The sequence below is a fragment of the Acomys russatus genome, chromosome 16 (assembly GCF_903995435.1).
Source record: "Acomys russatus chromosome 16, mAcoRus1.1, whole genome shotgun sequence".
Lineage (NCBI taxonomy): Eukaryota > Metazoa > Chordata > Mammalia > Rodentia > Muridae > Acomys > Acomys russatus.
In genome coordinates this window covers 6308122-6329924 of record NC_067152.1, presented here as the reverse complement: position 1 = coordinate 6329924, position 21803 = coordinate 6308122, and the positions used below count along the sequence as shown (strand labels likewise).

Below are 21803 nucleotides of genomic sequence, written 5' to 3'. Positions count from 1 at the left end.
CCTACGACTCTAGTTCCTGCTCGACACCCTCTTTCTGGCCTCCTTGTGTACCCGGTACACATATACATATGCAAACATATACATATCAAATGAAATCAGTAGAGCTGGCAAGATGCCTCAGAGGGTAAGTGATGTGTCTCACACACACACACACACACACACACACACACACACACACACACACATGGGGGGGGAGAGGGGACAGGGGAGAGGAGAGAGAATAACTTTTTTTTTCTTTTAAAAAATCTTTAAAATGTGCACTGATGGTTTGCCTGTATATATGTCTATATGAGGTACCATATCCCTTGGAACTAGAGTTACAGACAGCTGTGAGCTGCCATATGGGTGCTTGGAAGTAAATTCAGGTCCTCTAAGTGCTCTTAACCACTGAGCCATTGTCCCTAGCCCCTCCCCCATATTTTTGGTCACTCCCACCCCAACCCCAAAGAGTTTCTCTGTGTAGCCCTGGCTATCCTGGAACTCACTCTGTAAAACAGGCTGGCCTCAAACTCAAAATCTACCTGTCTCTGCCTCCCAAGTGTTGGGATCAAAGGTGTGTGCCCCCACTACCTCACTAAAATCAAACTGTAATCATTTTTAAAAATAGATAAATGTGCATAGAGAAAACAACTCTCTCCTTCATTGCCTTGGATTATACAAGGAAGCAGTTCTCATTTTACAGATGATGAGGGTGGTGTTTATAAAACAGGATCACAGTGTGTGGTCTCTGAGATCCCGTCTCAACTATGATTTGACTCTGATGCTATGCCTCTGAGAAGGTAGTTAGTTTATTTGTTGAGACAGGATCTTGCTGTGTGTCCCTGGCTGATCTGGATCTCCCAAGTGCTAGGATTAAAGGCCTGCACTACTGTGCCTATCTATTAGCATTTATTGATGCATGTGTCTGTGCCTTTTCATTCCGTGTGTCCAGCTGAATCCTCAGAAAATTGTGTTCTTTTTAATCTATAAGCTCAGACTTAGTATTGCAGTTTCCCTCCTTTGAAACTCCCAGGCCAGAATCCAAACCCTAGACACTTTAAAAAAAAATTATGAGTATTTGTTAGTGTGGGTGTATACAAAAGCAAGTACGGGTGTCTAGAGAGGCCAGAAGAGGAGGGCAGATCCTCTGGTCCTGGAGGCATCTGTGAAGTCTGAGCTAAGTGAATTGAACTTGGGTCCTCTGAAAAAGTAACAAGCACTCTTAACTACAGAACCATCTCTCCAAGCCCCACACCCTAGATAGGATAATTTTAGGTAAAATCTTGTGTTTAGCTAAAAACTAGCTTGTAGGGGTTATAGTAACAATAGCAGGGCGTCCCAAAAGGCAAAACCAAGTAATTCTCTTATCCGTTCTGTTAACCCCATCAATGGTTCTCGACCTTCCTACTGCCTTGACCCTTCCTCATCGTAGGCCACATGGGCTGTGTTACTGGGGAAACCACCATGGAGCTAGAGTGAGGTTGAGACATATCCAAATCCTGAAAATGTCACTCTTCAGCCCAGCCGGAGTAAGGATCCCTCCCTCCCTGTGCTGTGCCTGCATGCCCCAATGCATGTAGCCCTGCGACGCTCACCCTCACAATTCTCGAGGCAGTCATATAGTCTAGCACTTGGAATTCCTCTCCATGTAAATGCAGCATTCCCAGCACCTCAGCTCCCGCCAATGATGTTCATTCACCTGAAAACACCTACCCACTTCTCGAAGGTTTGTATAGCCCTTTTGCCCCCAGGAAAGAGAATATGCACACACCTTTAATCCCAGCACTCGGGAGGCAGAGGCAGGCAGATCACTATGAGTTTGAGGCCAGCCTGGTCTACAAAGTGAGTCCAGGACAGCCAAGGCTAACAGAGAGACCCTGACTCGAAAAACCAACCAACCAACCAACCAACCAACCAAACACACACACACAAAACCCAGAGTGTGTTACCAGAAGGCCTGTACCACTAGAAGAGCTATTCAGAGACCTGTGCAGGATCCCAGGGGGAAGAAATGGACACCAGGCTCTAGATACCTCATGTTGTGGTGACCCCCAACCGTAAAGTTATTTTCATTTTGACTTCATAACTGTAAATTTTCCACTGTTAGGACTCATAATGTAAATATCTGTATTTTCTGGTGGACTTGGGTGACCTCCTGTGAAAGGGTCATTCGGTAACCCCCTCCCAAAAGGGGTCATGGCCTACAAGTTGAGAACTGCTGCTCTACACTCTGTAGACTTGCTGAAGTGTAGTCCTTTGGTCAAGTGCCTGCTGGGCTCAACTACTTAACAAAACAGTGACTACAGACACACACACACACACACACACACACGGAGGGAGAGGTACCAATACATGTTTTCTAAGTTGGTGTTGATGAGTACAGAGTCAAAAAAATCATGTCAATCTTCTTCATTTTTAAAAAATATTTATTTATTTATTATCATGGATACAGTGTTCTGCCTGCAAGCACTCCTGCAGGCCAGAAGAGGGCATCAGATCACATGATAGATGGTTGTGAGCCACCATGTGGTTGCTGGGAATTGAACTCAGGACCTCTGGAAGAACAGTCAGTGCTCTTAACCTCTAAGCCATCTCTCCAGCCCTCTCTTTCATTTTTTAATCATTTAATTTTATCATTTATTCATGGAAGGTATCAACACATTTCAGAATTGTGTTTAATTTGTGTGTGTATGTGCATATATATATGGAATGCTGCTGCTGAGTGGGGCTGTAAACCCCAGCTGTACAATTTTTAGCATGTTATCTCCTTTTCTTTTTTTTTCCCTCTTGATACAAGGTCTTACTATGTAACCAGGCTAGCCTTGAATTCTCAGGGACCTACCAGCTTCTGTCCCTTAGTACTGGGAATAAAGGCATGTGCCACCACACCTGACAGTTACCACTGTCTCAGTCTCATCTGGATGATGCTTTCAGTAAATGTCACATTTCTGCTGTCACAGGAAGCAGATGTGCTCACTCTTTTTGTCAACAAGATTGAAGAGTCTCTAGAACTCTGCCCCATTTAGAACCTGTCTAGTGTCGTGTCAGAGACGCCAGAGGCTTCCATAAGTTGTTGTGGTTTGAATCTGAAATGTCCCTCACAGACTGCTGTATTGAAGGCTTGGTTCCCACCTGGTGGTACTATTTTGGGAGGTTGTGGAAACCCGAGAAAGTGAGGCCTAGTTGGAGGAAGTAGGTCAGTAGGTCAGAGTGCCTCTGAAGGTCATCCATGCCTAAAGCTCCGCTTCCTCATCACATCCTGCTTCCTGCTCACCATGAGGTGGTAGTGGTGCCTTTGATCAGCACCTGGGAAGACTCAGGAAGCAGAGGCAGGTGGATCTCTGTGAGTTCGAGGCCAGCCTGGTCTACAGAGTTCCAGGACGTCCAGGGCTACACAGTGAAATCCTGTCTTGAAAACCAAAACCAAAACCAAAACCCCAGTATGACTCCTGTACAAGGATGACACACAAACTCCTGAAGCCTTCCAGAGTTTTTGAAGATACAGTTTCCCAGGGTGGCCGCATACTTTCTATGTAGCAGAAGTGGCCTTAAATTCCTGATTCTTCTGCTTCCTCTTTTCAAGTGCTGGGCTTTCAGGCATGCACCATCACAGTATGTTTATGAGGTGCTAGGAATGCAATCATGGTTGCTGTATGCTAGACAAATACTCTACCAGCTGAGGTAGACCCCCCTCCCTCAGCCCTGCAAATTTGTGAAAGTCCATATTTTTGTATGAAAACAGAAAACAAACAAAAACAAAGTTAAGCTGGGAAGTGGCTTAGAGGTTAAAATGTTTGCCACAGCAAACCTGACAGGGTTCAGATCCTCAAAACCCAGGTAAAAGCAGAAAGCAGATTTACAGATTCCTCCTCTGTAATCCCTTACTTCTAACTAGAGAATCCTGGAAAGTCACGGGGCCAGCTGGTCTGGGCACACAGCACTGAATGAATCACGAGAGATCATGTCTCAGGTAGAAGGTGAGGACCCACATCCGAGGATGTCGTCTGACCTCCATAGGCATTCTATATGGCATGCAAGAACCTGCATCCACACAGGAGCACTGAAGCACTCGAACACTCAGGCCAAAAAAAAAAAAAAAAAAAAGAAAAAGAAAAAGAAAAAGAAAAAAAAAAGACATACATTTCACACACACACAACACATAAGTAAATAATGAATTAAATTAAAAAATTAGGAGAAAATGATGTTCTGAATGCTTCAAGACTGCATTCTCTCTCTCTCTCTCTCTCTCTCTCTCTCTCTCTCTCTCCCCCCTCCTTTTTCTTTTTTCTTTTTGGAGTTTTTGAGACATGGTCTCTCTGTGTTAGCCTTGGCTGCCCTGGACTAGCTCTGTAGACCAGGATGGCCTCGAACTCACAGCGATCCACCTGCCTCTGCCTCCCTAGTGCTGGGATTAAAGGCGTGTGCCACCTCGCCTGGCCTACATTTTCTCTTTCTTTTGACTCTGTTCATAAGCTAGGACCAGAACAAACAAACACCTCACCAGAGCCAACCACCCCCAAAACCAAACAACAATCTTAGCCAGGCAGTGGTGGTGCATGCCTTTCATCCCAGCACTCAGGAGGCAGAGGCAGGCGGATCTCTGTGAGTTCAAGGCCAGGACAGCTAGGGTTATACAGAGAAACCCTGTCTCAAAAAACTAAAACAAACAAAAAACCAAAAACAAACAAAAAACATCAAAAACCCAAACCAACCAAACAGAAAGAAACACCTCCATGAAGTTCCTGATAGATATATGGACCAAGTACTTTTTAAAAAAGGGAGATGATTTATATTATTTCGTGATTTGAAGAATTCCCAAGTGCTGTCCTTTGAGATCTGAAGAATTAAGCTATGCCTCTCTGTCTTCCTGGAGTATCTGAGAAAATCTAAGCCTTTATCTGTTCTCCTTTGGAAGGACAAGTCCCGACAAGGGCCACTAAAATGCAATTATGTCATCTGTAGATGGCACTCAAAATGAGATGTCTCTGATGTGGGTTAGCAAGCTGCTTCTTAGAGACCTAGACTTCTGCGGATGAACAGGAGATTATGGTGGAGGGAGGTGGTATTGGCCAGCTCTTCAGGAAGCCTGACTTTAGGGACCAGGGAGAACAGAGGCAGCTTTGGGGAGGCCTCAGAGGTGAGGCCCATCTGGGTCTCCTCCGTTAATTGAGTCTTTTCTAAAACCAGCTGGCTCACGTCCTGACAAATCCAGCACCACTATGCTAATTTTCATTGTATCTCTTTCATCTTTGCAACCTTCACTTCCCCTGCACCACAGAGCCAGGGACGTAGTTAATGGAGTTAAGCATCTGAAATGCCAATTTTTTTTTTTCCCGGTTCGGTCACGGGCGTTATACTATGCTCTGCTTGTCTTCGACTTCGGAACTGCCTGCAGGTCGCTCGTTGAGGGGTCAACGCCCGCGGGTGAGCCCAGAATGTCACGTCTCTTGCGTCGGGAGGCGGGGCCTGCTAGTCTGACGTCACGCACCACACCCCGCCTCCCAGATATCATCAGTGCCGCCCGCCATCTTGTCCCAGTGTCTGGTTTGGCGGCGGAGGTGTTGGTGGGCTGTACAAGTCCGTGAGTGGAAGGCGCGCCGGCTCTTTTGTCTGAGTGTGACCCGCTGGCTCGGTCCCACGTCTCCCGGTGATTTCCGCCGGGCATTCCGCAGAAGCCGCAGCGGCCGCCCGCACTCTCGATTCCGTCCCCACCACCCGGGAAGGACCGAGTCCGCGTCACGCCCCTCAGCCCCCGCCGTTTCCCTTCTCTGTCGCTGCGTCCCGAATCGAGTTCCCGGAATCAGACGGTGACCCATAGATGGCCAGCTTTCCCCCGAGGGTCAACGAGAAAGAGATCGGTGAGGCCCAGGATGGAGTGGGAGCGCGGGGAGGACGGGCAGGCTGCGATGGGGCTGGCGCCGGGGCCGGGGGCGCGGGGGCAAGCGGTGGGGTCGGGGGAGAAGCGGGAAGTCCGATGCCCAGGCGCATGAGAAGCGGGGGACCCGATGCCGAGACTCGGGAGAAACGGGGAGAGGCGGGGACCGGCGCCGTGTGGCGGGAGGAAGCGGCCCCGCGATGGGCGTCGGCCGGGAGTGAATGGACCCGCGCCCCGGAGAGGGCCTCCGAGTTACTGTGAGGCCAGGCTTACCAAGCCCGCCGTACCCCGGTGCCACCATCCACAGCTCGGGCGCGACCCCGGTGCCACCTTCACAGCCCCGGAGCGGGTCCCAGATCCTGGGATTCTCTCTGCCTGGGGCTTGGATGTCGAGTGGATCTCAAGGATTCCTAGCATAGGCTAAGTGGCTGGCCTGTCTTAGGATATCTTGAGCCTGTGGTGGGGAAAAAAGTGAACTTTTTGTGTCCTGAGGTGTAATAGGAGGTAGGAGTTCCTGTCTGTCAGGCACTCTAATGAGAAAGGGGCCTGAAGAGGTGCCTGCCGCGTGGAAAACTTTACCCCATTGAAGGATGGTGTTACGAAAGTGAAGGGTTCAAAGGCGAGGGAGCATCCTGCCTTATATACGTGGTAGGAGCAGCGTGAAGATGTGACTGGAGGAGGGCTGTTGTACAGAGGATGAAGTCTGGAAAAGGGCTCAAAAGTGGTCCCAGTGGCTACCTCTGCCACGCACCAGGCAGAAGACAGGACAATGGGGAGTGGAAGGGTGTGGACAGACCTGCCCAGTGGTCCCTTTAAAACGCTTAGCATTATCTGAATCCTCTCAAAGGAGCCACCTTTGAGGCCATTGTTTGAGATTCATTGAGTAAAAAAAAAAATCATTAGCAGACACTGACATTACTACTTTTGTTTTGCTTGTTTTAATTTGGCTGGGCATGGTAACCCCAGCACTCAAGGCAAACAGATCTGTGATCAAAAGTCTAGTCTGCCCCAGCACTTGGGAGGCAGAGGCGAGTCCAGGATAGCCAAGGCTACACAGAGAAACCCTGTCTCAAAACACCAAAAAAAAAAAAAAAAAAAAAGAAAAAAGAAAGAAAGAAAAAAAAAAGAGCCTAGTCTGCATAGCTAGTTCCAGTAGCCAAGACTACATAGTGAAATCAGTTTTAAAAAATGGCAGTGGTCAGTGAGCAGAGATCCTTTGCATTTTCCTGCTGTTGGTGTGAATGACTTTGTCAAGTGTTTGGAGGAGGTATTTCTTAGGAAGGATGAGAAACTGAGCTAATAAAATTTTTTTTTCTTTTTTCTGTACTCAACTGGGTCTCTCCCCACCCCACCCCGCCTCGCCCCACCCCCCAATCCCGGGATGAAGTTGAATGGCTGATTAGCAGGTGTCTTTAATATTAGTTTTATAACCATGTTAAAGTTACAGGAATCATTAAATTCCTGCTGGTTTTTAAACTCTATTTTAAAGCCAAGTGTTTTGAACTCAGACCCTTAAATTTTGTTTTATTATTCCTAGTGTGCTAGGAATTAAACTCAGGACTTTGTGTATGGTAGGCAAGTGTTCTACCTCTGAGCTGTGTCTCCTGGCCTCAAATTTTTAGGACTGAGCAATGGTTTTTCCTCTTTCATATATACCAATAACACTGTTCATTTATCTGTACTTTGAAAACTCTTTTTTTTTTGTTTCGTTTGGTTTTTCAAGACGGGGTTTCTCTGTGTAGCCCTGGCTGTCCTGGACTTGCTTTGTAGACCAGGCTGACCTCGAACTCAACAGCAATTCGCCTGCCTCTGCTCCCCAAGTGCTGGGATTAAAGGCGTGCGCCACCACCGCCCAGCTTTGATTTTTTTTTTTTTTTTTTTTAATAGTTTTTTCCCCCCACTTTTTGTGTCTCCTTATTTTCTGGATATAATATAAAAAAGTAACTGTCAAATGTCTTGAATTTGGCCTTTCCTAAGCCAAGTTTCTTATTTTTTTGTATTTGAAGTGCCATTTGGATACAAGGTTAGACATTTATTTCTCCGTGTGGCTTGGTGTTTATGGATAAAGCCCCCCAGCCCCTGGCATTAGTCTAGTCATGCCAAGTTTGGGTTTTCATATACATGCTGAAAATAGAGGCAGGACTCGTGAAGAGTTCTAGGACAGAGACATAACTGCTGTGAGCTACTGCCCTCTTTACTTTAACAAGACACTGTCCCACTTCCTTTCTGGTTAGGGAATTGGAGGGCAGAATTTGAAGAACTTCAGTCTGGTTAGCCTGGTTGAGCAGTGACTCATGATGTAACTGCTTTACAGATGGGTTGTGTTTTAGGGCCAGTTTCCCACGGCAGTCAGTGTTGGGACCTAAGCCAGGGTCATGAAATTAAACATTTCTTACAATGCTAACATTAAACAGATGCAGCCATTAAATTTTTTTTTTGAAAGCTCTTTAGCGTAAACCTTACTCCAGGTTGGTAATATTTTACTAGTTAGTGCTCAAGTATTTAAAACAGCTGATTAAAGTATAAAAATCACTTGGCGTGTCTGTTAGCCAGTAAGGAAACTTGAAGGCAATTGGAAAAACACTGACCATGTACCATTTATTTTACAGGTCTTATAATGGTAGTAGAATTTCTTGCATTTGAGGATGAGTTAGTTTATTGTTTCATGGATATTGGTTGTTTGAACCAGCCACACGGTATCTCTTATTAACACTTGATGAGGAAGAGCAGCCAAATGATTGTGGTCAAGATTTATTTTTGTTTTTGATTTCTGTTTTTGGAGACAGAGTTTCTCTGTGTAGCCCTGGCTGTCCTGGACTCACTTTGTAGACCAGGCTGGCCTAGAACTCAGAGAGATCCACCTGCCTCTGCCTCCCAAGTGCTGGGATCAAAGGTGTGCACCACCACCGCCCAGCTTGGATTTTTTTTTTTTTTTTTTTTTTTTTTTTAAAGTAACTTTAAAACACAGGCTTGAAAACTCTTTCGTGGGACATGCAGTATTCTACTTAGGTTTACCTAGGACGTTCTTTGACATCTAATACTTCCCATTTCCTTCAAAAAAAAAAAAAAAAAAGTAGAACTTTAAAACTTGCTTCCTTTATTTGTGAACAAGACCTGTTCTACTAAAATTCATGAAATTTGACCAATAGATGAAGGTTAAACAGGAATCCCAGTTTTGAGAGGCAGGGCATATTAAGAGAATCCCAGTGGAAGGAGCATGTAAGAGGGTAGGCTTGGGAAAATGCAGGAAGCCTGCCAACAGTGTGCTCTTTCTGAAGTTTTTCATGGAGACGCCATTGTGCAGGCATCTGATGCTCACCAGCTCGTGAGTCTTATATCATAGTCATGTGACTGCCAGTAAAATGAATGTGGTTTATGTTGGTGGCTGCCTTTTGAATAAGGGGGGGGGGCACTCTATCACTTTGATAAAACCACACCAGAAAGTACAGTTCTGGGTACCACTTTTCTTTCTTTCTTTTTTGTTTTTTGGAAACAGGGTTTCTCTGTATAACCTTGGCTGCCTTGGACTCACTTTGTAGGCTAGGCTGGCCTCAAATTCACAGAGATCCACCTGTCTCTGCCTCCCAAGTGTTGAGATTAAAGACGTGCGCCACCATGCCCAGCACCAAACCAGGGCTTCTTGTATGTTGGCAAGAAGTTCCCTTTCGTTTTTTTGAGACACGGTTTCTCTGTATAATAAGCCTTGGCTGGCCTGGAAATCTCTTTGTAGACCAGGCTGGCCTCAAACTCACAGAGATCCACCAGCCTCTGCCTCCTGAGTTAAAACAAAGTCTTACCTCTCTTCCCTTTCTTTCTCTCTTTGCCTTTCTCACTTTCATGGGATCTGCCTATATATAGTCCAGGCTGGCCTTAAAGCCCCATCATCTTACCCACCCCCCATTCACCACCCTGAAACTTTGTGACAAGGTGTCATGTAAACCAGGCTGGTCTTGAACTCCTTCCTAAGCCTTAGAAGTGGTGGGATGATGGGTGTGCCTACCATACCTAGCGACATACTTAAATCTTATATTGGAAAACCACTAACAAAACAAAATGAATCTCTAATGTTCTATGAGTGGAGAGCAAACTCGACTTGTGTAGAAGGAAAGGAGAAAACCGCAGCCAGCTCCGAAGTAATGTGAGCGCCATCTCAATCCCTTGTTGATTATATAATATCCGGCTTTGTTTTGTTTTGGTTTTAGTGAGATCGCGCACTATAGGGGAACTTCTAGCTCCAGCGGCTCCTTTCGACAAGAAATGTGGTGGTGAGAACTGGACGGTTGCTTTCGCTCCAGATGGTTCATACTTTGCGTGGTCACAAGGGTATCGTATAGTGACGCTCGTCCCGTGGTCCCAGTGCCTTAAGAACTTGTAAGACTTCTTTCTTCCTTTGTATTTGTAAAACTTACTGCTGTCTTTCAGTGTTGTTGGGTAATAAAATATTTAAGTTTCCCTTTATAGCCAGTGTTACAAGTGTGTTTGTAGTTTAAATCAGCACTGAGGATTTGTGTGAAAAATTGTCTGAACCTACTGTGGTGGTGCATCTCTTTAATCCCAGCACTTGGAAGGTGGAAGCAAGTGGCTCTCTGAATTCAAGACCAGCCTGATCTACACAGGACAGCCAGGGCTACACAATAGACAGACTTTGCTTCAGAAAGGAAAAGGAAAAAAAAGTTCTCTGGGTGGGTGTGGTGGTACGCACTGGGAAAGCAGATGCAGATGATCTCATAGTAGACCAGCCTGGTCTACATAGTTGAAAAGGTCTGTTTAATCCCAGCACTTGGGAGGCAGAGGTAGGTGGATCTTTGTGAGTTCGAGACCAGCCTGGTCTGCAAGTGAGTCCAGGACCACCAAGGCTACACAGAGAAACCCTGTCTCGAAAAACCAACCAAACAAACAAACCAAAAAAAAAAAAAAAGAAAAGGTCTGGACTTAATTTGTACATTGTAGAGTATTTTAATATTTCTCAGACAGTTATGTTCCTACCCCACTGAACCACAGGGCCTTATAGGCTGGGGCCAATACTTTGCCAACTAACCTACATCCCTGTCTTCTGTTAAGTGTATGTGTGTGAAAAGACAGATTAATTGTGCGTCATGTTAGTATGTGTCCTGTTGTGTCACACCACCTGGTCTTTGTTAGGTGAGGCTTTTTGCGTTCACTTTGGATTTCACACACTTTATTGGGTAACAGTAATGGATAAAAAGATTTTTCACTTGGGAGGCAGAGGCAGGCGAATCTCTGTGAATTCGAGGCTAGCCTGGTCTACAAAGTGAGTCCAGGACAGCCAAGGCTACATAGAGAAACCCTATCTCAAAAAACCAAAAAAAAAAAAAAGGAGAGAGATTTTTCTCCTATAAGAAAGTTCTACTATGTGGGCCAGGTTGGCTTTAACCTCTTGATCCTGTCTTAGGCTGATGGTGTCTTCTGGGTATGAACCACAGCCCCTAGTTTATTAGAATAGGGGGATGGGACTTTAGCCTAGGTACCTTCAAAACTCAGTATGTAGCCTAGGATGACTTTAAACTTCTAATCTTTCTGCACCTTTACTCAGAATTGCTAGAATAACAGGGCATGCCATCACACCCCATTTATGCTTTGATGGAGAGCAGACCTGGGGTTTCAAAGTCCTCTGGGGTCTCTAGCTTCTAATTTTTGAAAACAGTTTACGTTAGGATCCTTAAAAGTGGGTTATGTAATACTTGATACTTTGGGAAATGAGCTAAATTAGTCCTTAAGTTTCACATTGAAGTTACCGTCTTTCTCCTCATTTCTTCACTTCTGTGCACGAACAAAAAGTTACAAGTCTTAGGGTCACTACTGAGTGTACTTCCTGTGATAGAAGCTGTCTCAATTGAAATACACTGGCCAGTGCTGGACACTGACAACAGTGCCCTCTCTCATGTAGACCCAGGCTTTACTCTGCTCTAGTAAGGAAGTCCTATTATTTGGTTTTTCTTTTTTCTTTCTTTCTTTTTGTTTTTTGTTTGTTTGGTTGGTTTTTTAGAGACAGGGTTTCTCTGTGCAGATTTGGCTGTCCTGGACTCACTTTGTAGAGCAGGCTGGCCTCGAACTCACAGAGCTCTGCCTGCTTCTGCCTCCTGAGTGCTGGGATCACAGGTGTGCGCCACCATGCCCAGCTTGAAGCCCTATTATTTGGAAGGAAAATAAGTTATAAATAACTTTCATATTGACTATTCTATCAGCCACCAATAGTTTTCATGAGTTGAATTTGTCTGGTCTCATTTTCAGATACCAATTTTCCTTTCTATTGAAATAATGTTATAATTGTATTGGAAGATTTGACAAGTGTTAACAGTGTCTACAGAAGTTTGCTATAAAGAAGAATTTGTTCTCACTTTTTTCTCCCTCAGTCTTTTGCATGGTTCCAAGAATGTTACCAACTCAAGCGGTCTAAAATTGGCAAGACAAAATAGTAATGGTCAAAAAACTAAGCCCCGTGAACACATCATAGACTGTGGCGACATAGTCTGGAGTCTTGCTTTTGGGTCTTCAGTTCCAGAAAAACAGAGTCGCTGTGTTAATATAGAATGGCATCGGTTCAGATTTGGACAGGATCAGCTACTTCTTGCCACAGGCTTAAACAATGGTCGCATCAAAATCTGGGATGTATATACAGGTACGGATTATTTTATGATGGAAGCACTGGAATATGATTTGAGGACTTTAATGTATAGAAAAATGAGAATTGATATGTCTTTATAATTGTTCTAAGTCTTCAGTTCATTGTATTTTGTTTTTTCTTTTTCTTGGTTTTTCGAGACAGGATTTCTCTATGTTATCTTGGCCATCCTGGACTCGCTTTGTAGACCAGGCTGGCCTTGAACTCACAGTGATCCCCCTGCCTCTGTCTCCTGAGTGCTGGGATTAAAGGAGTGCACCACCACGCCTGGCTTCAGTTCATAATTAATCTAGGAGAATAATAATAGAGTTCATACTTCTTGATAAAGCATGCAAAGCATGTATGGGTCTTATTTTAGTTAATTATTTATAAACTAATAATTTTGTTTAATAACTCAGCAAAATGTCTTACATGCTTTTTTAATGATAGAGCTTTTCATGGGAAATCAGGTTTGTTTGTTTGTTTGATTTTGGTATCTAAACTGTAGGGAACGATGGCTTTCCCCATGTTCCTCCAGCTGTCACATTCCTGAGTGCTGGCATTACAGGCACTCCCAGTCTTATGTAGTGCTGGGATCCAACTCCAGGCCTTCACATGCATGCTGGGCAAGCATCTATCACCCGAGCCACTAACTCAATTGAAGTTTGCTTCATTTCTTTTGTTTTTGAGACAAGGTCTCTCTATGTAGTCCTGGCTGTCTTGGAACTCACTATGTAGACTAGGCTGACCTTAAACTCACAGGGATCTGCTGCCTCTGCTTCTGCCTCCCAAGTGCTGGGGTAAAAAGCATGTACCACCATGCCGAGCTTGCAATTCAGACTTTAATCTATCTAACCTTCAGAAGTTTTAGTCATTATCCAGTGTCTAACCGTGTAAGTTGAGAAGTTGAATTCTTGCTGGGCGGTGGCGGCGCACACCTTTAATCCCAGCACTCGGGAGGCAGAGGCAGGTGGAATTTCTGTGAGTTCCGAGGCCAGCCTGGTCTACAGAGCGAGTTTCAAGATGGCCAGAGCTGTTACACAGAGAAGCCCTGTCTTGAAAAACAAAAACAGAGCTGGACGTGGTGGCACATGCCTTTAATCCCAGCCCTTGGGAGGCAGAGGCAGGTGGATCGATGTGAGTTCAAGGCCAGCCTGGTCTACAAAGCGAGTCTGGGACAGCCAAGGCTACACAGAAAGACCCTGTCTCGAAAAACCAATAAATAAATAAATGAAAAACAAAAACAAAAAAAGAAAGAAAAGTCGAGTTCTTTGAGCAATTAAGTGTTCGAAGTGGGATGTGGTGGTGCATGTCTTTAATTTCAGCACTCAGGAGGCAGAGGCAGATCTCTGAGTTTGAGGCCAGATTGATTTATAAAATGAGCTCTAGGTCAGTTAGGGCTTTGTAGAAAGAGCCTGTCAGAAAACAAAACAAAGAAAAATAAGTGTTCAAACTGGGCATGCTGACATAAACACAGCGATCCCAATATGGAGAAGGCTAAGTGGCCAGCCTGGTTTACATAGCAACTTGAAGGCGGCATGAACGGCACAGTAAGATCCTGTCTCCACCAAGGATGAGAAGGAAGCTCAGTGGTAATGGAGTTGATGAACAGTGCTTCGAACCCAGGTCTGATGCCAGCAGTACAAGAAGAAAAGGAGAGTTTTGGTTTTGCTCTAGTGTGTGTTCACAAACATAAACTGATTTAAGTGGCATTGAAGCAAGATCTGCCGAAGAACACAGACAGTGATAATGACATTGGATTGGGGACAAGGAAACAGTTTCATTGGCTTATTGGGGAAAAATTGAGGTGACCACAAATTTTTCTAGAAAACAAAACTTCTAGTAGCTGATAAGTACTTTTTTGTTTAGGTAATGTTAAAATTAAAAGTTGTGAGATAGCTGGGCGTGGTGGCGCACGCCTTTAATCCCAGCACTTGGGAGGCAGAGGCAGGTGGATTGATTTGAGTTCAAGGCCAGCCTGGTCTACAAAGCGAGTCCAGGACAGCTAGGGTTACACACAGAAACCCTGTTTTGAAAAACTAAAAACTTAAAAAAAAAAAAAAAAAGTTGTGCTGTACAAATACTTAGAAAAGTCAGTGATATAAGGCTTTCTTTTTTTGTTTTTTGTTTTTTTTTTTTTGAGACAGGATTTCTCTGTTTAGCCCTGAATGTCCTTGACTCACAGAGATGGCCTGTGTGCTACCATGCCTGGCCTGGGGGCTAATTTGATCTAAAGATTTTCTTACATTTCAGCCATTCTTTTACATTTTTCTAATAAATGCAGGGTTTGTTATCTTGGGAAGAAATTACTTAAAAACCTGAGCAGTGAATCCTCACAAGTAAAAACAGCTACTAATACTAAGTGAAGTAGTTTACTCCATAAAACAAGGAGGCACCCGAGAATGTCTGCTCAGTGATTACAGTTAACAAACCTATAAAAATAGAAGATAAGAAATAATTGATTTTGTCTTTTTTCTCCTTTCAATCACATTTAGGAAAACTCCTCCTTAATTTGGTGGACCACATTGAAGTGGTCAGAGACTTAACATTTGCTCCAGATGGGAGCTTAATCCTTGTGTCAGCTTCAAGAGACAAAACGCTGAGAGTGTGGGACCTGAAAGATGATGGTATGTATGCCTTCTGACTTCTCCTCACCTGGGGAAAAGAGTGGGTTTTGTTTGTTTTGTTATTTCAAGACAGAATTTCTCTGTGTAGCCCTGGCCATCCTGTACTCATTTTGTAGACCAGGCTGGCCCCGAACTCACAGCGATCTGCCTGCTTCTGCCTCCCCAAGTGCTGGGATTACAGGTGTGCACCATGGCGCCTGGCCCGTATAATTTTATCAAGCAACAGATACTATCCTTTGTGAGTTCAAAGCCAGTGTGGTCTACGTAGTAGTTGTAGAATAGTCTGGGCTACCTTGAGAGAACCCTGCCTTGGAATAAAGGAAGGAAGGAAAGCAAGCAAGAAGGCGGCACATATGGAAGGCCTCTGTGTGTACACACACACACACACACACACACACACACACACACACACACACACACACACGTTTCTCAGCTATAAAAGTTTGATAACTGTAGACTACTGTCATGTCAGTCAAGGTGTTGCTGATTTGAAATGCATTCTCCTGACACAGGTGCTTCTTTTTGTTTAGGAAACATGATGAAAGTATTGCGGGGGCATCAGAACTGGGTGTACAGTTGTGCATTCTCTCCTGACTCGTCTATGCTGTGTTCAGTTGGAGCCAGTAAAGCAGTACGTGTCAGAGTTCTTGTGCATGTTATGTGAATTGGATGATGACGTATGCTTAATCATTTTAAATCTAAGTAACCTTAAGTCTGTGCTCGGTGTCATGAGTATCTTAAATGCTTTATTTCATGATGGAGAGAATTTGCATGTAGAATATTAGTTATTTGTGAATTGAGAAATTGAATTGCTTTTAGAGATGCTTGTAAAATGAAGGGTTAGTCATAGTCAGTATTTTGGTGAAATCTAGCAACTCTTATGTGCTATAGACAGAGTCTAGTTCATTTTAAAGCTATTTCCTTTCTAAATAATTTCTTTGTTTTTGTTTTGTCCAGTTTGCTGGGGTTCTTTTGTTGTTGTTTATTCATTTATTCCTTTATTTATATTTTGTCCCAGCTGATCCTGGACATTTAACTGAAAAAAAAAAAAAGTAATTTAAAAACATAATAAAATTAGTGCAAGTATGTACTAGACTGAATTAAGGGCGAAGCTGCACATAGTTTTGCAGTGTGCCTATTGCCAGCTTAATTAATCATTATTGAGGGTGGTGCTTTTAGTGAACTGTCAGTTTATTAGCTCTAAGTTAAAGCAGCATTGAGTATTAGTGAAACTGGCTGAGCTCCAGATACGCATAATGATCACAAAACTCTTTGGACTAATGGGGGTGGGGGTTGTGCCTAGATAAAGACATTTTACCAAAAAGTGTGTTAGAATGATGGCTGTGAATGTTAGAAGTTTAGAACAAAATAGCTTAGGTTTGTTTTTTAATCATAAAAACAAGTTAGATGTTGACATTGCTATTTTTAGGCTGTGTGTTTTCCATATGCTTCTTGCTTTCCCTGTCACAGGTGGTGGCAGCAATATTGGTGTGATTGAGGTTATGCTGGCACCACTCGCACACAGGCGCACATGGTGTTAGCTGGGCAGAAAGAGTGGCATCTCTGGCTACCGGGCTGGGGGCGACCTTTACCATAGGATGAAGTAACCTTGCATTCGGCTGCAAGGTGTACTGTACGTACACAGGTGCTGGTCGACGGCCACTTTCTGCTTTTCTTTCTTTTCTTTTCTCTTTTTTCTTTTTTCTTCCCCCTTTAAAAATAATTTCTCCCACAGTAAAACCCAGACTCCTGAGTAAATTGATCTTCTAGTTTGGTGGAATTGAGAGTGTGACAAGTGAGCCCTATTTAATGTAAGATAACTGGTTTCTGAGTGCTTTCTCTGCTTTTTAGAATTCTTAAGATACTGGCAGTACCTTAAGTCACTGGCCCAGTTACTGTACTTACTTTCCTTTGGGAATAATGTGTACAGAAAAGAAGCAGCATGAAGGACCGCTCTACTTCAGGAGGAGGGCAGCTGTCTCACTAGGCTTGCTTGCTGTAAACCTCCAAGTTCACGTTTAACCTGACAGACTGCAGTAAGCACTAGAGCCCTGTCTAGAGCTACTTGAGAGGCAGAGGCAAGTGGGTCACAAATTCAAGGCCAGCCTGGGCTACTTAAAGGCCAGCCTGGGCTTCTTGGTGAGATATTGCCTCAAAGCAAAAAAAAACCAGCAAAACTTATTTGGAACTCTCTGCACAGTCTTGGATGTTTAAAATCTAAACTGTATGTGAACTTATTTTTAAGCAATTTCATTGTTTTATGTTGAAAATAACTAATAGGTTATAGTCATTTTGGGAAAAAAAAATAAATGTTAAGTCCTGATTACAAAAAATGTTATAATTAAATATATAAAATAAAAAAATAACATTTTTACTTGTAATGTGGTTTAACATCCTTGTTTGTTTGCCAGTAAAATTACATTTGGCTGTGAAAATTCTCTTTGCTTGCAGTGTCTGTTTCTCTTCCTAGGCTCTCGTGGTGACCCAAGCCTATTGTAAACAAGTGATTATCTCAAAGGGAGATGCCAATGGAGTAACAATTTGCTAACATTACATTTTCTGTCTGTATATATTTTTAAAAATTGATAGTTTCTGGAAAAAAGAGAAAGGGGTTTGTAATACTTAACCCTATTTATTTCTGTATATTTTAGTTAATTAGTTTTTGGAATAAATGGATCTCAGTATTTGTGGTTAAATTACATTGCCTTTATTTTCCCTTTAGGCTTATTTTTTAAATTAACATTTAACAGAAACATTTGAGATAGAAATTTGCATGTCTGCTTTAATTAACTTAAAGACTGATTTTTAATCTATGACACTGAGCATATTCTTTAAATTACTCGTAATTTGTAATTAATTTAATATAATGTTAAAGTAGCAGTTGTAGTTTAAGATGTGCCCCTTTGTCCTCTGTGTGACTGAGTGAAACTATAACATTTACCTTTTTATTATTTCAGGTTCTCCTTTGGAATATGGAAAATTACACCATGATAAGGAGACTAGAAGGGCATCACCATGATGTTGTAGCTTGTGACTTTTCTCCTGACGGAGCATTGTTAGCTACTGCATCTTACGATACTCGTGTGTATGTCTGGGATCCACACAGTGGAGACATTCTGATGGAATTTGGGTGAGTACAATATGAATTATTTCAGTCTGATATCCAACGTTGGCTATCACTATAGCTTTGAAGAATTTACGTGAAAAATTAGAATCCCTAACCAAGTGTACAATGAATAGTCTCATTATGTGAGCGCTTGAATAATGCAAAGCTTTAGACTACCCAGAGTAAGCCTGGCTCTTACTAGGTGGGTCTGGGTACGTAACAGTGCCCTACTAAGAATGTCATGCCTGGGGAAAAGTGTTAAACAGAAGTTGAACTTAAATGCTGTGAGCTTTGTGAAAAGAGGTGAACAGTTCTTTCAGAAGCCCTCGCTTTTGTTGCCAGTGGTAGCAGGGAAGCTCAGTTGCTGTGTCCCTTAGCTGAAGGACAGTCCTCTGTGCATGGTCCTGTGCTGACTGAGCACTCAGCTTCCTATGGCATTTAGCTTAGCTGTAACAGCTTTCCTCCGTGTTAGCTGTATCATCAAAGCCCCGCTTTAAACCTTATCCAGAGGCCAATGAGCTTGGTACCAAGCCCATTTTGTTTCTTGAATTGATTCTGAAATCCACTGATAACATGTCTGCTCCCAGGCACCTGTTTCCCCCACCCACTCCAATATTTGCTGGAGGAGCGAATGACCGATGGGTACGAGCTGTGTCTTTCAGTCATGATGGACTGCATGTTGCAAGCCTTGCTGATGATAAGTAAGTATATGGAGTAGAATTCTAACTATAGCCATACTTTTTTTTTTTTTTCTTTTTTCTTTTTTTCTGAGACAGGGTTTCTCTGTGTAGCCTTGGCTGTCCTGGACTCACTTTGTAGACCAGGCTGGGCACGAACTCACAGAGATCCGCCTGCCTCTGCCTCCCGAGTGCTGGGATTAAAGGCATGTGCCACCATTCCCGGCCTATATTCATACTTTTTAAAGTTTTTTTTCATCCTTCTACTTAATGAAAGAAAGCATGTTTTAACTCAACACTCTTCTATAGCTACATTTAGGGTTTTGTGGGGGAGGGGTTATCTGTCCACTTGTTTGTATTTGAAATGGTCTTGGTATGTGGGCCAGGTTTATCTTGAACTTATGACCCTTCTACCTCTGCCCCTGAGTGCTGGGAATTCAGTGTGGACCACCATGCTCGTCCTGTAATTGGCTTTCCCTTTGAACAGCACCTTGGGAGGTGTTGCTTTTTGCCTAGCTGGCTGTGGTGTTATACAGCCGTAAATTGGTAGCCACTGTTGTTGAGATTAGGCAAATGTAGAAAAAAGTAAAGCAGATTGTGTCATATTTATCTGTAAGAAAATGAGAAAGCAGCCGGGCGTGGTGGCGCACGCCTTTAATCCCAGCACTCGGGAGGCAGAGGCAGGTGGATCGCTATGAGTTCGAGGCCAGCCTGGTCTACAAAGCGAGTGCAGGACAGCCAAGGCTACACAGAGAAACCCTGTCTTGAAAAACAAAAACAAAACAAAACAAAGCAAAACAAACAAACAAAAAAAAAAGAAAGAAAGAAAGAAAAAAAAGAAAATGAGGAAGCTTCCAGTCGTGAACGTTACAGGTTCAAATACATGAAGTTACAAAGCCATGCCTTGTAATCTCTTTGGAGTTCATCCAAATGACCAACTTGTAATTGTATAAATTGTAAAATACTCTGTATATAGAGCACAACAGTATAGAATATGGAGCCTCATGCCTGTAATTACGGCACTTGGAAAACTGAGGCAGGAGGATTCCAGCTTAGGATAAGTAGTGAGACCCTATCTCAAACAAAACAAAAGCTGCATTAGCTGGGTGGAGACTGCATGTGCCTGTAACCCCAGCTCTCGGTAGCAAAAGCAGGAAAGACCAGGCCCTGCAGGCTGGCCTGGGTTACACAGGAGCCTGCCTCATCCAAAGTTACCATGATCTTTGAGAGAGGCTTGTGTGTGTGTTCTCAGGGTACAGAAGCATTGCTTTCTGACTCACTCAACTCACTAGGTCACTTTTCTCCCTTCTAGAATGGTGAGGTTCTGGAGAATTGATGAGGACTGTCCGGTACAAGTTGCACCTTTGAGCAATGGTCTTTGCTGTGCCTTTTCCACTGATGGCAGTGTTTTAGCTGCTGGGTAAATACCTCTTTCCTGTTTCTTTTTCTTTTGAAGATTTCTTTTGACTTTGTGTGTGGGTGTTTTTGCATGCGTGTGCACCATGTGCATGTAGTACCTGTGGAGGCCAGAAGAGGGTGTGATCTAGAACTGGTTGCAGGCAGGAGCTGAAGCCCTGGTCTTCAGGAAAAGCACTGAGCATTCCTAACAGCTGAGCCATGTCTCTAGCCCCCTCTCTTGTTTCTTAAGAGAAAAAAATTCTGTAAACTCCCTAGACAAACTATTTTTAATACTGTTACATCACTGGTTAGTTCTTACTAGATTTGAAGATGAGATGTGTGACTCTGATACACAGCTGTAGGACGTGGGATACGTGTAGTTGGGTGACTATGCTTTTGTTTGTCTATTTCTCTAAAGGACACATGACGGAAGTGTGTATTTTTGGGCCACTCCAAGGCAAGTCCCTAGCCTTCAACATTTATGTCGTATGTCGATCCGAAGAGTGATGCCCACCCAAGAAGTCCAGAAACTGCCCGTTCCTTCCAAAGTTTTGGAGTTTCTCTCCTACCGGGTTTAGAAGGAAGACTGCCTTTCCTGGTAGGCCTGACACAACACCCTTACAAAACACCTCCAGCTCTGCCAACCAGCTCAAGCATCTGTTCTTGACGGCTCAGAAGATTTATTTAACTTGATCAATGCTTACACTTCATTCTGTTAGTTGGACTTTTAAAGCATTATTTATAGACCATAGGAGAAATATTTCTGAACATATCATGTAATTTTTTAAAAGATTAACTGTGAAAACATATACATACATGTATATATTTAGATATGAGCTGCTATGTATCGAATGGGCCTTTTTAGTTTTCTAACTCTTAGCTTTGACCTGTATGTATATATAATTATAGCTTCAGTAGAGCCACAGTGTGTATATGTGCTGTTTGTTGGAGCAAATTCAGTGGAATCCTTGCTCTTTTTTATTTGAGGGCACTGAGTTTAGATGATGCTGAGTTAAAGCAGAATTGCCTCATAGGAAGCGATTAGGGTGGGTGGTGTCGAGCTGACTGGTGGGAGAGAGTTTTTGTATATGAAAAAGACTTTCCAAAAGTATGGTATGTCAAGGAGTTTGTGACATTAAAAAAAAAAAAAAAAAAAAAAAAAAGAGCCAGGAGCCGGCCGATGGTGGTGCCTGCCTTTAATCCTATCACTGGGAGGCAGAGGCAGTAGGATCAACAACAGAAAACCCCAACAACCACCACAACAAAAAGAACCAGGAAAGGTAGCTAGAAAAAAGGTGGTATCTCTGTAGGCCTTAATTTTGGAAAGCAGATACTTACCCCTCAGAGAATAAAGTATTATGCATTCTTGTCAATTTGAAAAATATATCTACTGTATTATTATTTTACTACTAAGGGACAATTATTTTAAGACTGGTTTTTTTTTTTTTTTAAACATTCTGTTTCTGCAGAGGATGATATTGGTAACTTACCAAAGAGAATCAATACAATATGTCTGGT

General features: G+C 43.2%; 1 protein-coding gene across 1 annotated transcript; it reads left to right on the top strand.

The window, feature by feature from the left end:
* Nucleotides 1–5509: 5509 nt before the first annotated feature.
* On the top strand, nt 5510–21301 carry Wsb1 (WD repeat and SOCS box containing 1). The gene is made up of 9 exons (XM_051158089.1): nt 5510–5838; nt 10058–10226; nt 12230–12495; nt 14973–15104; nt 15635–15735; nt 18062–18234; nt 18798–18911; nt 20200–20307; nt 20704–21301. Exons 1-9 carry the CDS (start codon nt 5799–5801, stop codon nt 20861–20863), a joined length of 1263 nt encoding a protein of 420 aa, XP_051014046.1. The 5' UTR covers nt 5510–5798; the 3' UTR covers nt 20864–21301.
* Nucleotides 21302–21803: the final 502 nt, after the last annotated feature.

Excerpts from the sequence above, each read along its gene's own strand:
- Wsb1 (XM_051158089.1), top strand. The coding sequence starts at position 5,799 with ATGGCCAGCTTTCCCCCGAGGGTCAACGAGAAAGAGATCG. Across the intron at positions 5,839-10,057 it reads GGTCAACGAGAAAGAGATCG|TGAGATCGCGCACTATAGGG; the intron begins GTGAGGCCCAGG and ends TTTTGGTTTTAG. Across the intron at positions 15,736-18,061 it reads CAGTTGGAGCCAGTAAAGCA|GTTCTCCTTTGGAATATGGA; the intron begins GTACGTGTCAGA and ends TTATTATTTCAG.